This window comes from Cuculus canorus, chromosome 1 (assembly GCF_017976375.1).
Source record: "Cuculus canorus isolate bCucCan1 chromosome 1, bCucCan1.pri, whole genome shotgun sequence".
Lineage (NCBI taxonomy): Eukaryota > Metazoa > Chordata > Aves > Cuculiformes > Cuculidae > Cuculus > Cuculus canorus.
The window spans coordinates 184,350,276-184,368,896 of record NC_071401.1 but is presented as its reverse complement, the minus strand read 5'-3'; the positions used below and the strand labels follow the sequence as shown (position 1 = coordinate 184,368,896).

Here is an 18,621-nt window from a genome sequence, read left to right as displayed (position 1 = left end):
ATTAAAAATTAATCGTTTTTAAAACCATTTTATGTCTTTCTTAAAGATAATTACAGATTAATGTGGGAAAGGCAATTGTGTTAATATAAATACTAGGATTTCTTCTAGGCAATAAATCTAATGCTACGTGTTTCATTCTCTAAGGCTTTGCACCATACAGATTTGACTGTATGGATTTTAATGGCATACACAAAATAAGTTTAAAATGGCTCACTGCCGGGATCGCAACTAGAAACTGAGAATAGAATTATTAACGCAGAGGCATTACAAAAAGAATAGCTTATGGATTGGGTTTTGTTCTGTAATACCAATCCTGACATCTTTGCTGCTTGGTTTTGTAGAGAGTTAGAAGATTCTGGTGGCAATAAATGAAGGTTCAATTAATATTACAGAATAACCCTGGTCTCAATATATAAAATGTTTTAATATTTTAGAGTTAATACACAAAATAGTATAGTGTTAATATACTAAGTATGTTTTAGTGTGGGCAAAGATACCATATATCAAGTAACAAAGAAAATAAATTATACACATATGATGGATTGTATTAGACAGTAGTAACTCAGAAAAGAATGATGGAATTATTCAATTATAACTCTCATTGTGATACTAGTATGATCTATAAGGTGTTTTAAAATGGAAATGGGATGCTTCTGTTCCCATCTTCTTAAAATGTTGTATCCATTTCTGGTACCCACACTTAAAAATAAGGGTGGAAATAAAACATTACTTTTATTTTTATGAATTCTTAACTATTATGATTTATTTCAGTGACATTAATCCTTATTTACATTGGTGTGAGAAGAAAATATGCATTTTCTGTTATATATCTCCTGATACATCTTTTCAATATAAATATTAATGTTTACTTTAATAATTAACTCCTTTTCTTCAATAAAATACTCTATTCTATTAAAGCCAGAAGAAGTTTTTTTTTAATTATATTACTTAGAAGCAAATACTCTGTATGATAAACTGCAATTTAATATAGAAGAGCTGGAAAATGTGGGGTATTTTCATTTTTTTAAATTCTTCTTAGTCGTCATACAAGGAAGCATATCAATATCTAGTAGGCAAGAAGATAATACTTTTGTTATTCAACTGAATTAGCTGAAGCAGTGCAGAACCTTGAGATTGCCATCAATGCAATTGTTTCTTGAACGGCTGCATATTGTACACTTACAGAATTTTATTTCTAAAATGTTCTCACATGCATGTACGTTGTTAAGCCAACATGTTTAGTAAGGTTTATGTGTACGCTGGTTGTTCAGAATTATCAGAGAGACTCATATTATGAATTGTGTTTTAATAAACAGAACAAGAATTGCATTTGAACTCAAGCTGCAAAAGGCAAACAAATCAACGGACTTGCGTATCCCTTCTTCTCTGTGTACGATGTTTAATGTCTTAGTTGATGCCAAAAAACAGACAGCTAAACTCTGCATACTGGATGGCGGGCAAGAGGTAAGTGGAATTTTGTATGTTTAGTTAAGCTGAAACAGCTCACACTGCAAACTGTCCTTAACAGATTAATTTCAGACTAGCTGAAATGTCTCACACAGCTCTGTTCGTACAGGAGCCTACACAGACTGCTCCCATAAGCATCATGCAAGACACAGCCCCTCATCTTCCACCACAGAAGACACAGAGTGCTTCTGTAATTAATTTGCTTTCACCTGTGAGTCTGTTGAACATTCAGAGGATTTCTTGACTCACAGTCCCTCTGGGAATTTCTCTTGGGTTGCAGCAGAGAAACAGCCCACTTCAGGGCTCTTTTGTAAAAGTAAAATAGAGCTAAAACATTGTGCTTTGCAGCCACGTTTTAAATGAGTAAGGTTTGTTTTTTAAAAGGCTCATATACCCAGCATTCATGCCTCTGTGTGCACTGATAATAGAGGAAAGAAATAATCAGGTAATAATGGGATTTTTTTCATTTGGTCTCCAAAGTCAGGGACTATTTTGGCAGTAGTCTGCTGCCAGAACCGTAGATACTCCACAGCGGAGCACTGATGTGCTTTGAAGGATATGTAGACTTCACTGGCTGCTCTCCTTCCCATGTTGTCACTCTTAGCCAGATTAATCTGTGAAGTGAAAAGGGCATACTACATAGGCTGATGAGACCACCAGCATAAAATTAAAACTGTTCTCACTGTGCTAATGCATTAGCAGTGTAATTTTGTTTTACTTGGTTTTGGAGAGAAAGTTTAAACATTTATCAGAATCTGGCAACAAAAAAAAGTGCCTGCTTTGAACAGTTTCACTTTTGGATTATTTGGACATATTGTTTCTGTTGATTTTTCTGTTTCTGTACTGTGCTCTTCGTTTTATTGACTCATCTCTTTAAGTTAGCATATTCAATGTAATTGTTTTTTTTTTTTTTCAATTCAATGAGACATTCATCATTTTCCTGTTCTACCCTGTCATCTTTATTTTTGCTTTTGGTTTTCCACAACATGAACCAGTTTACTAGTCAATGGGTAAGTGGTTTTTTTGTTGTTTTTTAACCTACATTTTTCTTTGATTATTAACTGCCATTTTTATTTTAAATTGTAATATTACTTTTCACATTAATTTGTTAGCCTAGCCCTCAAAATTCCTTTAGAGACTGATCTTGCTACAGACTGATCGTCAGCTTCTCAGTTCTTCTTTCCTTGTTCTTCCTCTAAGGTGGTTCTAGATGAATTCTTCACTCTGCTTTTCAGACCCAACGTCCTGTCTTATCAGGCAAAACAGCAACAAATGATTGGTTTCAGGCTCATCAGAAGTAAACCACAGCTAGCAACTTTCTGCCCGAGTCTGATACTGCCATTTCTTCTTTTACTTAGTGTCTGAGCAGTAATCTGCAAACATTCACATGCACATCCTTCTTTGAGGACAGGCAATACCAATACCTCCATAAAGACCTGCAGACAGATGACATAGCCTCATTCTCCACACTAACGCCCTCCTCTCACCTGCTTTGGATGGTGCTTCTGGCACTATCAGCCAGTCCTATCAGAGCCAAAGTTCAGCACTTGCAATTATCTTTTGGACTGCAGACCCTCACAAGTTTCTGTTCTGAAATTTTCCCATTCTGTGGATTTTCAAGCTCCACGATACACTCTTTACAACACCGAAACAGATATACAGTCCTTGTTCCCTACAACATCTGACCATGACCCCACATGATTGCAATGTTTCTTTTCAGTGCAAGAGTTTAACAGTTTAGCATAACTGTGATGAAATGCAGACTATTTTCAAAGTTCCTGAATTAATCTTCATCCCAATTCATGTAATAAACTGAAATCTCAAATTCTTCACAATCAGAAATCATCAGATGATGTGGAAATTTCTTTCTTGCTTATAAACTTCGAATTCTTGTCTATCAGTTTCTTCCATTCCCAAGGCTTTTTTGTTTAGCCTGAAGAAGAGGAGGCTCAGGAGTGACCTTATTGCTCTCTACAAGCACCTGAAAGGAGGTTGTAGTTAGGTAGGTGCTGGTCTCTTCTCCCAAGTAAGAAGTGATAGGATGAGAGGAAATGGCCTCAAGTTGCACCAGCGGAGGTTTAGATTGGATATTAGGAAAAATTTCTTTACTGGAAGAGTGGTGAATCATTGGAACTGGCTGCCCAGGGAAGTGGTGGGGTCACCATCCCTAGAGGTGTTCAAAAAATGTGTAGGTTTAGTGCTTTGGGTCGTAGTTTAGTGGGCATGTTGTTATTGTGTTTATGGTTGGACTTGATGATCTTAGAGGTCTTTTCCAACCTTAACAGTTCTATGAAGTTAATGCTGTCCTCCAGATTTAGGATGAGAGTAAGTAGCCTCAAGCTGCATTTGGGGAGGTTTAGATTGGATATTAGGAAACATGTCTTTACTGAAAAAGTGGTCAAGCATTGTAACAGGTTGCCCAGGGAAATGGTGAAGTCACAATCTCTCAAGGTGTTTAAAAAAACATAGACATGACGCTTTGAGACATGGTTTAGTAGGTATGGTGACGTTGGGCTAACAATTGAACTTGATCTTAGAGGTCTTTTCCAAACTTAATGGTTCTATGATTCTGTGAAAAAAATTGTTGAGCACCTTAGCCTCCTCCATATCCCAGGTGACTAGTTCTCTTATTTCCTTCTGGAGGGAATTTTCACTAGTCTTCATTTTGTCACCAACATACCTATAGAAACTTTTCCGTTTGCCCTTGACGTCCTTGGCCAGATTTAATTCTATCAGGGTTTAAGCTTTCCTAACCTGATCTCTGGCTCCTTGGACAATATCTCTGTATTATTCTAAGGCTGTGTGTCATTGCTTCCGCCTTGTATTGGCTTTGGTTTTGTGTTTGACTTTATTCAGAAGCTCCTTGTTCATCCATGCAGGCCTCCTAGCTCGGAGGAGGTGATCCTTGAATAGTACCTAGCTTTCTCAGGCCACTTTTCCTTTCAGAGCATTGTTCCATGATATTCTACCAAGCAGATCCCTGAAGAAGCCAGTCTGCTCTCCTGAAGTCCTGGGTAGTGAGTTTGCTGTGCCCTCTACTTGTTACCCTAAGGATCTTGAACTCCACCATTTCATAGTCACTGCAGCCGTGGCTGCCCTTGAGCTTCCTACTCCCCACCCGCCCCTCCTTGTTGGTGAGAACAAGGTCCAACATTAGCACCTCTCCTTGTTGACTTCTCTATCCCTTGGAGAAGGAAATTATCATCAACAAAATTTCAGAAACCATGTGGACTGTGCTCACATCAGCCAGCAGAGGAATGTGAAGATACAACTATCCATAAATATGTTTGGAAAAGGAGTAAGACGCCTGCTGTCACCAGGCAAGCTTTCCAGCAGTAGAAAAGCTGGAGTCCTTCAAGTGCTGATTTCAGGATCATGCATACAACCTTGCCAGCTCATACAATTTTATCACTAATTCTACAGTATTTGCCATCCTCTTAAAGCCTATCTTTGGAGTCAAATAATCTTCCATGAGGATTTGAAGTTTTGTTTTGTTGGGGGTGGGTGTTTTAGTAGATGTCATCATTGAGGGGGAGTGAGTTAAAAAAATTATGATCTCCTGATTTGCAAAATAAATTTTGAAAAAAAAACAGGCTAAAACAAAGTCAAAAAATATTTCTAAATAAATGTCATCATTTTTGAAACATGATTTTTTAATAACTTGTTGTTGTGCTTGTTTTTCTTGGTGATACAGTGAAGTTACTGATTGTGTTTCATTCCTACAACATTATGTTAGCCTTGAGGTGAAGAAAAAAAATAAAAACCAAGAAAATAAAAAAGCAAAAATATAGGAACTGATCTCATAAGATACGTAGATCCATTAATTTAATGTGCTGTGTAGATAAAGTTACAGACACTTTATGGCAGGGACAACCATGACTTTTTGTGGATTGCAGGAGTATGTAGAGTTTTAACATGCATCTGTAGGTGAATAATTACTTATTGTTTTCAAGAAATAAGAAACTATTGCGTTCTGAAGACTGTATAAGCTACAGATGTAATGGAAAGTTTGGAGTAATTTAAGTCCTTAGCAGGTCAAGAGAATATTATATTGGTCAAGGCCATGATATAGTTAGAGTAAAATATTTCCAAAATCGTGCAAAGTTCTTAGATGTGTTTGTAACATGCTTTTTCACTGTTCCAAGATGTTTGCTGATGTTTGTCTGAGATGTGTATTCACGTTTTCCAATAGTTTTTAAGTTTAAAAAAAATTAAAACCAAATATAAACGTGGTTGGTGTTGGTACCTGTAACAGACACACATGTGGGCGAACATATCTCATAGTTTTATTTTCTCTTATTTTAAACACAGGTTCAGCAGGCACGCTGTTTAGAAAATCCCTCCTAAATACATAAGCAGATCAAATTTAATGTTTCGGTTTGCATGACAACTCTGAGACAGGTGAAAAATAGCCTTTAAAAACTTACAGCTCTGAAAACTATTCAGCTGGCAGCTGCTAAGTTAGGCTAATGTTTATACTGACCTCAGTACTTTTACTACAAGCATTATGCTGTTAGCTGTTCCAAGTAGCCTTGAACTGTGAAGATAGGGTTAGTCTTTACAAGTCACATTTTCTGTGAAGTGGCTATTGGGGACAATCTTTGCTGTCAGATAAATGTTTCTAAAGGAAGAATTACTGTTTAAATTGATGTGCCTCCTTGACAGAATGGGATCTCTAGTTCCTGTTAATTTCAGGAGAGAACTCCATAGTATTATCTAAAAAGTCTTTCAGATTTATTTTAAAAGCATTTACTTAAAGGCACCTTCTTTATGAAAAAGCAAAAGAAAAAGGCTGTGGAGAATGAAGTCTGGTGTATTATGCCTTTTATGGCCTATTAATTTGTTGCCATCTATTCTGCTTTATTGATGAAATTTTAATTTTGCCCTTGCTTGAGCATATTGTAAGATTTGTATAAACTGCAGCTCACTGGGCTAACAGAAAGGCTCTTTTAGGATGAACAATTGGAGCTCATTTTATTTCTAGAGGACATTTAAAATAACTTATGAATGAGAGTTGTCAGACATGAAATGCTGTATTAATTAAATCTTATTCTAGTCTTTTTGCTTCTCCAGCTAAACCAACCGTTTAGACAAAAAATACATGGCCACCTTAATTATATAGGAGAAGACAAAAAGTATCCTTCACATTCCTTCGCCTGAATAAGAATAAGAACTCAATTCATCTAAATAATAACCCCATTAGCTGCTTAACTCAACAGTGTACATGGGAAAATTTTCAACCCAGAATGTAAGAAAGTGTTGATTGGGTGGATCGTTTTCAAGGTTCTGTTCTTCTGATGATAATTTTAAGTAAATCTGATCTGGCAGGGTTATCGGCTTTTTCCATTTATGACTTATGACAAAAGTGTGTGTTCATATACATGCTAATGCTTCTTTATCTTTTGAAATACAGCAACAATACCATTCAAAAATAGATGACTTGATTGAAGAAACTGTTAAAGAAATTATTTCACTTCTTGTTTCAAAGGTAAAACTATTTAGATTTTAATTTATAATAAAGCAGAAAATAGCTCTCTAATTCTTGAACTTCTCAAATGTCTCTAAATGTCATACAGTTTTTCTATACACAGTGGGACTGGGGAGGGGGCAACAACATGATTTCCAAATAATAGTCATGCAAATAGTATTGAAGTTACAAAATTAAATTTTATAATCCATTAGGTAAACAATTTCTGTGCAACTTCTAATCAGATAAATTTGTCTTCTATATTGCTGTTATAGATAATAACTTGTAGCAGCTAGTAGAACTGGGAGGGCTTAATTATGTCAATATTATCTTAAGTAATAACATTTTTTTATTTTTTGTTTAATTTTTCACATGAAAACTTTCTTCGTGTCACTAAGTAGTGTTTAAATTTTTTGTTTAGAGATGAACAACATCCGGAGTGCCAGTATAACTTTTTAATGAGATTTTGTTCCACAAACCATTTAATTTAAAATTATTTTATAAGTTGTTACTTCTTGAAATTGACTAAGTTTTTATATTTAAAATGAAAATACATTTTGATGTGATAAAGGAACTTGGAAAATAGGTGAAGAAAACTTAAACAATGTCTTGTGTTACTGTGGCACTTCCACTCCTGTAAGAGTCGTAAGTGCCTTCGTTTTCACTTGTCACAGCCTGCTGGCATGGGACGGGGGAAGCAGGAATCTCCTTTTGTGTTGACACGCATCATGCTTGCACGGGAAGAGGAAAGCTTTGTAGAATCGACACAGAAGTTTAAGCAAAAGTGTCCACTTACTGATGTGTCGAAACCACACATTTTTTCTCTAAAGTGAAGTTTTGGTGTAAACATAAATACAAGTGGTTCAGCTTGACAGTTTTGAGTTTCATATGCTGTCTGTCATCACTCTGAACTAACCTGTCAGTTTATGTTTTCAGTGTTATTGAAGAGGAAGAGGAAGAAAGGGGAATTTAATCACAGCAAATCATACTATTAAAACTAAAACCTTTTGATTATTTTTTTTTTAATTCCTCCTGGACATATGCACAAACTATTCTAGCAACAACTGCTGTCAACACAGAGGGATTTGCATTATTATGGTTATCACGTATACTATTACCAGAGGTTAAAATCTTAGAAAAGGAAGCAAATACTGTGTCACTGGGTGATCATTAGAAGCTTAACCACTCTCTCCTCACTTGAGGTGCAAAATGCCAGTGACATCCTGATTGCTTCTGTTTCAAGGCAGAAAGCCTCTGAGGGTACAGAGGAAGTTTGGTGTTTCGCTCTTGGTTTTGGCCAGCAAAAACGCACATCAATGTGCATGATATCCATGTGTGTTCATTTTTTTCATCTAATATATTTTAATTGCTTCATAGTCTTTGCCTCACTATTATTATCTTTGAGTTCTGGTGGAATATGTGTCTCAATCATTCGCTTCAGTTTCAAGTCATTGAAGAAAATTAAGAGTACTTTCACTTCAGTGAAACGTTATTTTTGTAAGGAAGACTTGCCAAGCTAAAGCATTTAACAAATCACAGGGACAGCACAAAAGAGTGAAACACTGTGTCTCAGGGTAACAAATTCAGAGAATGTTAGGTATATGCAGAAAGACTCTGAGCTTCATTTCTGTACGCTGAGAGCTCAGAAAACAAGTTTCTAGCTTCATAACTAAGCCTTTCATTTAAATGGATATCCTTGACACTGCAATGTTTTGCTCCCTGTTCTTTCTGTGTCCCACTTGTATTGGAACCATTTTTTGGCACTGTGGATACCATGTTGTTTGCGAGAGCAGCTCCTTCTATAGCTGATCTTTGCACAATAAGATTGAACACCTTTCTGAAAGAAGAATCCTTGCCAGTCAGATAAAATCACTTAAAGTATAAACAGCAGCTTCTCACAGGCATGCAATGGCAAAGTAGAAAGCTGGTATCTACTGTAATAAAGGGACTGTAATTATACTGTGCGTGGCATGCAAAAACAACTGCCACTCTCTCATGATGTGGTTTTATTCCTTGATAGGCACCTACATACTGGTGTCTTAATTAATCACTGTAAATATGACAGGTTAGATTGATAAATGACAAATGTAGGCTTGCACTTGCTCCTGCTCCTTGAACTGTTAAGAGCAGAGCTTATTGTAAAGTGATGATCTTGGTTCCTCTGGAGGTGACACTGTTGTGACACTGTTACAGTGCCCATTAACAGCATGCCAGATGGAATTTTGTTCTGTCCTCACACTCATAAAATGATACTCGTGGTTGTGGGAATTACTGTGTTGGGAGCAAGTGATGACTTTTAAAACAATCTTTATATAAACCGGAAAGCAATTCATATGTGTAAAATAAATGTGCATGAATACAACAGCTGACAGATAATTTATGTTATATACCATGAATGACTTGAGCAACATGACATCACAGAGAGATGAAGAAGGGGGCTTGTTTGCTTTAAGGCTATTTTGGGGGATGTAAAATATTAAGGCTATAATTAATGCAATCGAGAAGATGTTTTTTGGTCAGAAATAAATATTGGCAAAAAACACCTTTTCGTGCCACTTGCTGAGGAGTCACTCTACTCGGAGAATTACAAGTGAAAGTAGCAGGGAGAAGAACCACACCATACCAGAGATACAGCACCTACATTTTCTTGCTCCATCTTGGTCATTTGGTAGAGTTCAACAGCACGTGCCGTTGCTGAAGATGAGCTGACAAAACTCTAGTGCTGTTACACTTTGGTGAAGTCAGAACTGAGTTTCTATTTGATAGCAAAGATAAGAGGAACATGATGTCCAGATCACCACCTTTAGCAATTGTGCTCCATCATCTCCAAAGCTGTGATCTTAGAAACTATAGTATTAGAAAATAACGTGTTTTCTACCAAAATACGTGCTGGGTAGACACACTCCTGTATTTAACCATGTGTTCTAATGACAGCAAAGTGATGTAGGGTAGTAGGCCCACCTCAAGAGAATTTTTGGGTTGGGTTGCTATTCTGCAGTAGCGCAACAATTTCAATCAGTTCAATCAATAGGTGAGACTGAGGAAAGAATGTTATCCTTAAATTCAGCACTTTGTTAGATGGAGAACGTGATTGAATTTACGTTTACGTTGCCCTGGTGAACAATAAAAATCTGAGGAATAAGAGCTCATGATCTCATTCAAAATATTTACTTTCCATACCGTGCATTTAGATTTTTCTCTGTACTTTTCCTCCAGGTTGTTTCAGTGTTAGAAGGTGTACTGTCTAAATTGTCAAGATATGATGAAGGTACCTTCTTCTCATCATTAGTTTCATTCACTGTAAGTGTTTGGATTCACAATGGTTCTGTTCTTCTTTCTGTGCATAATTCTGAAATTGTGTACAACCTGGAGAAATAAGCATTTACTGAGTGTTGTTTTATTTTTAATTTTCTAAAGGTGAAAGCGGCTGCAAAATATGTTGACGTTCCCGTAAGTACAACACATTTAATTTTTTTTTCTTGTGTTCACAGTAATTCAAAAAATAGGGGATTTTTTAACTCACATTTTTTATTGTTGACATTTTGCTTTCCTACAGAGCTTCATTATAGCTTTACATAGTGTATTTAAACAGCCACTACAACCCTCAGAGGGCATTTCATTTCCCTCAAGCAACAAGTAACTCTCAAAGCAAAGCTTAGAAAGGTTATTCTCAATGCACTTTTTCAGTTCTGGAACAGTGAGGATTATAACTTAGATAATCTTTTGTAGCAGTCCTGCCATCATTTGGCTAAATTTTTCATATGTACAGTATAAGCAATAAGTAAAAGCATCATAGTTGAGTATCCATTATTTATTGGTTTCTTACTTCAGGACGGAATCTTGCTTATTTAATCCCTTGCTTGCTAAATCTCTGATTTAGCATTGTTTATGCAATGTCTGTGTGGTATGAATAAAAACTAAAAAGGGTAGCTGTTGGAGCTCTTTTATGCATAAAAGCAAAATTAGGCTATTAGGATATTTTTGTTAGAGTATCATGGAATATCTTTACTTGAAAAAATTGTCAAATTATCAAATATTGTCACTGTCAATAAGCAAGCTTTGTTCTCTCACAAGTGTGCATTCTCAGCCCTTTTTAATATGGCTCTAAGGCAATCTTATTTTCCAAGTATAGCAAAAACATGACTAAATTGTTATGTTAATGACCCTACAAGAAATAAAATTACAAATATAGAAGACCAGACATACTAGACTGTATATAGTTGCTAGAAATCCTTTCAGCAGTTTTTACTTAAGCTATAATACTTGCAAGCTTACATTATTGCATATTTTCTAAAAACTCATGCACAATAAATAAAAGGAAAAATCTCTGTTTCTGGAATTTGTTGTTTTGTTATCTTTGCATTCACTTTATCCATAAAGTAACAAATTGTGACATTTTTCTTTGGATGATGTTTTCAGAATTTTTTTCTTATTTGGTTACTTGTGGGCTTTTTGTTTTTCTTGAGTTGTTTAAATGTTCTTGTCCTTTATAAAAAAGAAAAAAGGTAGACCAAATCTTACATTCAAAGGGATGACCTAGTATCAAACCCAGTTAATTTAGAATACCCCCTGTTAATATTTTGTGCTATGGAGCATCTATAAAAGGTCCTTGGTGAGGCACTTAAGACTCAAAAGCCTAAGGAAAAAAAAAAAATAATGAAAAAACTGTAAGTACATTGACTTCTGTTAGTTAACGTCCAAGACCCTCCAAATTATCTAGAATATCTATGAGAAGGAGATGTCAATATCTTTTACTATTGGTCTGAATATACTGAAGTTAATGATAAAGATGAGACTGAAAGTTATCTTTGCTACAAGCTCAGGGGAATGTTGTGTGTCAGGTCACACAGAGATGCACCACTCCAGAGGGAGGGAAAGGCAGAGAGGCAGTTGCTGGAGCCCTGTGGCTTTTCTCATTTCACTGAACAATGTTGCTTGGTCTAAAGAGACAACCAGATTATAGACAAGCTCTCAAGATCCTTGTATTTTTTCAGCCCCTTGCCTTTTATTTTTATCCCACTCACCTTTCCCACAGCCCAAAATATGAACTGCACTAAAGTAACAACACTACAGTTATAAACTACAGGTGTAAACTGCACCTCAGGAGGGGCTATGGATCTGACCAAGCAAACATTTTCCTAATTTTGGAGAATGTTTTCCCTGGGTTGAAGGATTTTTATAGGTTGGAATTTGGTTTTGCTTCTTCACATTCTTCCCCTTGTTGTGAAGATTCAGCTGAGGCCAAGAAAAGCTCTAACTGTCACAGCCAGTGTCCAGTCTGAACAGCGTCTAAAATCGCCGATTGTGGAAGTTACAAATTCCAACTGCAAAAGGAGGCTGTAAGTCATCACATTACAAGGTCATCACCTGGGCTTACAACTGAAGTGAGAACTGGAGAGGAAGGTGGCACAGGGTGAGGAATTTGAGGTGAGGATACGACTGAGCTCTTGGTCGTATCATGGTAACCTAGCAAGCCTGCATTGCAGCTAATTAGATGCCTTGTGTTGCTGTATTTTGAAATGATATGGTTTAAAATCTCTTCTTGTGCCTCCTTACTATACAGCTGCACACATGGAAGTGACTTAAAGGTGACCACGGCAGGCTCTTTCTTTTGATATAGTTGCAAATGTGTGCAAAATTGCCCTTTGCTAGATGACCACATTCTGCCCCTGTGCCCCACCTCCGTTCGAGGATCTCACTGGGTCACCTCAGCATTGTCCTCGTGGTCCCTGAAGCAGAACTGTTGATCACATGGTAGATCTGAGGGAGAAGGGGATTGGAGGGAGCAAAAGACCTTCAGGGGTTTTCTGTGTGTGAATTCAACAGAGTTTTGATTAGCAGTTTCAGTATTTTGTAAAGAGGGAAATATATGCCAGTTTATAGTGAAATAAGAAGAAACTAACTAGACAAAAGATATTTTAGAAGAAAATGAAGGTAGTACAGAACAGAATGTTTTAGGGAGAGGATGAGAGGTAAAGGAGATAGAGAAAGTTAAAAAGAGAATAGTAATAATAAAGGATTCAAAAAGGAGGAGGACATTCTTGGATGATTCGTAGTCATTTTGAGGAAAACATTGATTCTATTAACATTGAAAGGGGATTTAGACTTTAAAAAGCTGGTCCTGAAGATACATGTTCCCCAGAAGGCATCTCTCAACTTCTTAGGGCCAGGATGGGAAATGTAGACACAGACTTGAAGTTCATTTGGCAGATGTTTGTGAAAATATTGCTGTCTACCCTCCCATTCATTAATCTGGCCAGAGAATTATTAATAACTCCAGCCAAAACAAGAGTTTAATTATTTCATTTTAACCTATTTAAGAAAACATTCAACATAAGCCTCCATTTTTCAGAATGCCCTTTATGAAGTGGGACACATGCAGTCACAAAGAGCTCTCATTGCTTTCCCAGCCTTTGCGTATAGGGTTTTATGGACACTGTGTATGTTTTTGGTAACTGAAACACCAACAGAAATACTAGGAACAATGCAAAATAACCCAGACCAGGAAGAGGAACAATAGTGAGAACTTGTGATTTCCTAAAAATAATAATGCAAACATCTAGTTGCTATTATGCTTTTTCTGCCGGTAAATGTCACTGTACTTTGGACTCTGTATTTAAAGGAATCATGGCTGCTGTGCACATGAAAGAAAACAAATGTTCAGTGGAAATTAACACAGACATTGCAAATATAAGTAGTGCATGAAGGATGCAATTTCTTCTCTTGTTAATGCTATGTTTTGATTTTTGGGAAAGCAGGAGCTGATTTAGGTTACTTTTTTAACAAACCAACTCACTCAAATCCACTGTAACTCTTTCTTACTTTCTCATACAGCCCAAGAAATCCTTAGGAGATGTAGAAGTACAACCTGTCTATTTTTTTTTCTTTTTTTTTTTAACATTCTGTTCACAAAGCCAGTTAATTAATGAGGATAGGAAAAGAATGCAGTAGAATTGAGGGCAAAAAAAAAGTTGTACTGTTAATCTCAAATTATTTTTATTCCTCAATCATGTAGATAATTTAATTTTGTTCAGTTTTTCTTTGTGTAAGTCAGTTTTGCACACAAATTATTGTCTCTAGTTGATCATTTCTACACACATTTGCCTCATTTACAAATAGAACCAGAGCAATTACTCATACAAATTGAGCATCCAGTTACATGCATATTTATATACTGCTTTTTGTTCAGAAAGGTATGTTTAAACCCTTTTGTAGGAGCCTGTAATCTATGCCAGTCATTTAGAGGGCACAGAAGGAACCTAATCCTCCCTCACTTCATGTAGGCCACCTGTCATACCAAGTGCAGAGAGGCCATTTGAAGGACCCAGGGCTGACAGCAGTGCACAGCTCACACAATGCCAGGCCTCTCGCTCCACTCTTGCCTTTATGTGGGGATCAAAGGTATGAAAAGGGGCCTCACACATGTGCCAGCATTTGACTTATGGGGTCCTGTAGAGGCCAAAGTAGGAACTCTGCCTCCTACCAGGCAGATATACACTGGGACCTTCCAGATACCTCCATCTGCAAATATCACACTTGTATTGCGTAGCCTTATTTAGCTGGTTTTAAGAAGCAAATGACTTTTTCTGGGAAATCACTGTTTGTTCAGGTCTGGCCATACTGTGCCATTCATTTTTAAGCAGGATTTACTTGGAAACCTCTGTTTAAAAAATAAAGAGCGCAGAACAGTCATTATCCTCATGCTCAGGACTTCTCCTGCCTTCCTCCTCTTTATAATCCAACCTGGGAACTGGCCCTTGTGTTTTCAGATTCATAAAAACAAGCTATTGCACAACTGGAGGGAAAGCCCTACATTCTCTGTTTTAAGTCAGCAGTGGTTTTGAGATACCTCTTAAATGGAGATCAGAAGGATGGCTACTCATCAGCAGGAAAGTTAAATTAACAGTTATTTGTGGGGGGAGGGAGTAGGCACATTTTAATACCTGAATTCGTCATAGCAACTATAGGCTTTTTTGAAGACATTTTGCACTACAAAATCAAGTTCCTGTTGCAAATACTTGCACGCTTTCGCTGCCCTGTGAATGCAATGAAACTACACATATATGAAAAAGTGTTTGCTTAAATGCTTGTGAAATCACAGCTTAAGTTCAGCATGACCATGACAGTTCTCAAAATAAACACATTTAGCCTTTGCTAAAGCTGCTATTTCATCCACAAGATGTATTACAGGTGGGGAAAATTCATTTTAGTTTTTTGTTTAAGCAAAATATTATTTTTCATAGCTATGTGAAAATAAAATGTTACCTGTATAATAGATTGATTACACAAATGATGCACCTTCCTACCTGGCTTATGTGTTTTGATTAGTAAGAAACAAAGGGAGTGAGAATCCTGTCGTGAGTATAAGTCATTTCTATTCCAAAAAATGTTTTAATGATGTTTTAATTCTGCCTTTTCAAAACCCAAGTGATAAGCCTTGCAGTATTTAGAAGAGAGATTTCGGGCAGTGAAATTTTCCAACATGCTTTTTAATTTCCGTGTGGACACTGAATAAGGAGCTCCTGTGTTTCTCACAATAGCCCCCTCCAGCTCATCACTCCTTTTCATTTCATTGTTACATCCACGCTATAGTTAAAATGTCTCCTTCCTGGATGTAGGGGAGGCGAAGGGGGTGGAGAGGGGAGTGAACACAAAATCGAATGAAGTTTGTTATTATATAGTTCGTTTCTAACATCTGTTCCTATCTTTGGAACTTTAATGCTTTGACAGGATAGCAACTTGGTAAAACTAGATTTTTTTCCTTGGTAATATCAAGAGTATGAGTCAGTTTAATAAAGTGAGACTAAACATAACTCAAGTATTTACAAATGTACATAGTTTTTATTGAGATTTGTGACAAACTGTTGCCTTGCAAAAAAGTTGTGCAGAAACTTAGGTGTATCTCTGCTGTAGGAAAAGCCTAATGTTAGTGGCAGTATTAAACCTGTTGCAAATCTTTCAGCAGCAAAATGTTTGAATGCCTAGAAATCAAAGCAGTGCAGCATTACTTTTGAGTAGACGCCTCAGGCAAATTTTACCAGTTGCAGCAATATGTTTCAATCCTAATAACATTTTCTACATCATTTCAGAAACTGGAATGAAGTATTTTAAAATTTGCATCCTTGTTAAATAGACACTATGATAGTGTTTTTCTTTTTAAAGGGGGAAAGTTAATCTGCTTCTTATTTATCTGAATTTGTTGCTATGAAAAAGTGCCTGTCGATCTGGACCCACCTACCAGTGAATGGTAAAAGAGACAACCTGCACCTGTGGGATTAGGTGCAGCAGCAGGAAGTAAGAGCACTTGCAGTATATAATTAACAAGGATTTTTTTTTTTTCTTCCCAAACAGTATGTTCATCTTGCCAGGTTAACTAGTGATTAACCCTAAAAAAGAATGTGCTGAAGCCTACACCCTTGTTTAAACTCATTCACTCGCCAGTGTATTCAGTTACTTGTGTAACCAGCGACAAAGTAACCCTATTTACAACTCTTCATTTCCTCGTATTTTGTTTGATGTCTTTGTGTTTCCAGTTTCTCCATTCATCTCTTTGTTTGGTTCTCTTTCACTTTCAGATAGCAAAACATCTTGTCTGCTGTTCTGAATTAAACAAACCTACAATAACTTTTTATCTATCATAAAAAAAAATCTTTTTTTTTTTTGAGGAAGTTTTCAGACAGAATACCTTTTTTCCACTCTTATCTGTCTAAATATATAGGGTTAAATTCTCCCAGAAATGTGCAAATAACTGCCTCCATTAATTTCAGCAGTTGTTCTGCCAGAGATTCAGAGGAGCCGAATTTTTTATTTTGGGAATAGAAGTGGAAACTGAGTTGCTTAAGTCTGTCTGATATTAGTAATGAAATGCCTCCTGTGACAGTTACCTGAAATACATCTCAGTTTCTATTAGTTTGTCTTTTAACGTACATCAGATTGCTTAGTCTCTCTTTATTCTACATTAGCCTAGGATTTTTCTGAAGCTTGATTTAATTCAGAGTAGTAGAGGAACGATAGGATCACGTAATCAGAGGCTCGCGTCTAATAAGTAATCCCTTTTTTAAAAGTTAAAATATTAAATAAATAACACTAAGCCTGTTTTGATGCTTATCGTAGCTTTCTTTTCTTCTTTCACATATTTAGAGAAAATAAATAAATTCAGGTCATTCAATATGGAGACATAACGAAGTGTCCAATATAAAATTTGTTCATTCGGTGTTTAATGTATGATTTGCCCACGATGAGCAAAGATGGTTAGCTTGTAATGATTTGGGTGAGTTTTTAAAACAGAGAGTTTTGGAGTGTTGATAACTTCCTTAGCCAGACATATTTCTACTAAAGGCAGACCCTGATTAAAAGGAAAATTAATTTTTTTTCCACAGCAATTTCAAAGATAATTATCCTGCACACATTAAAGAAGGATGAAGTGTTTTAAAGAACTGTAATTCTAATTGGTAAATGTCACCAGCTGTTGCAGTTACTCTTACTTGTGTGTATTCTTTTAATGATTACACTCCTGTGCCACAAGCTGCATGAAAATATATTCACTAGGTGTGAAATTCCCATATGTCACAGCTTCAAGACTAGGTAAACATCTCAAAGAAAAGGGGATACTTAATGCTGATAGGAAATATTATTTTTTTAGCTTTGACTGTCTGCACAACAAGCATTTTCTGTTGAACTTAGTAAAAGAAAAAAAACACGTGAATCGGAGAACCATCAGGTTTTAGCATTCAATGGAAGATTCATCTTTATATTTGAAATACATGTCCAAGAACTATGATCAGCCTTCCATTTTTTAGATTATCTCTTTCAGTTCCTGCTCCTCGCAAGATTTCAAAATATTTTCCCCCTATCCCTCCAAGTTAAATCTAGCCTAGTTCCTAGAAATTGCCTATCAAGTTTTAGAAATTACATAAGATTTCAACACTGGATGGTTCTTTTCTGCCATCAAAAATAAGTAAACTAAGGGAACATATGAAGCTTTCTGTTTTGAATCTCCTTAATCACTTTTTGATATATTTTAATTTAAAAATGTTTCTATTTTAATGAAGAACGCACAGTTTTATAAATTAATTCCATTGATTTCTGTGATATCACCTTTTCTAACAGCAGTGTTTCATATATTGTAATCATATACTTCTATGCTTAGGACCAAGGTGTATAACTCAGAAGTAGATATAAATGGTGCTGCTTTCTTCTTAAAGAGTTTAATCTAGGCGTATATGTTTGTGAAGTATTTTAAATGAGCATTCATTGCCTCTAGAATGACTAATCTAAATATGCAGGAGACTTTTAAGTTTTTTGGTGCAAGTTTTGGAGATACTAGGAGTGTTAAATCAGGCCATCATTCCACGTTCAACTCTTACTTTTAAGAAATTACACTGCTATTGATGCACGTTTGAATAAAAATTAAATATTTTTTTGGATCATATTCCTGTTTATGTCCGTGGTAAATTCAGAAAAAAATAGATGAAGCTCATGATCCAGGAGGTTTCACTCACTGCAGTTTTGAAGGGAGAATGTTGTCATACTATGCTACTATAATGACAGTGTCTGGACAGGTAGCAGTTCAAGCATGTTGCACTTCTCCTTCCCTCTTGTGCTCAGACCTGTTTATATAAATTAAAGTACATGACATACATGATAATAAGGAATGATTAAAATTTAAACTTATCCACTTGTAGACT

At 36.1% G+C, this 18,621-nt stretch overlaps 1 protein-coding gene across 9 annotated transcripts in view; it reads left to right on the top strand.

Moving 5' to 3' along the window:
- CADPS2 (calcium dependent secretion activator 2) overlaps nucleotides 1-18,621 on the top strand; it is a 316,209-nt gene that overhangs the window by 274,128 nt on the left and 23,460 nt on the right. For 4 of the 9 annotated variants that reach the window (XM_054065610.1, XM_054065585.1, XM_054065594.1 and 1 more), the window contains 5 exons: nucleotides 1,317-1,464; nucleotides 2,463-2,477; nucleotides 6,881-6,955; nucleotides 10,151-10,234; nucleotides 10,352-10,384. In XM_054065610.1, the coding sequence (XP_053921585.1) occupies nucleotides 1,317-1,464; nucleotides 2,463-2,477; nucleotides 6,881-6,955; nucleotides 10,151-10,234; nucleotides 10,352-10,384 (355 nt within the window). Of the gene's footprint in view, nucleotides 1-1,316; nucleotides 1,465-2,392; nucleotides 2,478-6,880; nucleotides 6,956-10,150; nucleotides 10,235-10,351; nucleotides 10,385-18,621 lie in introns of those variants that run through there. The other 5 variants (XM_054065620.1, XM_054065632.1, XM_054065601.1 and 2 more) reach the window with 2 other exon arrangements.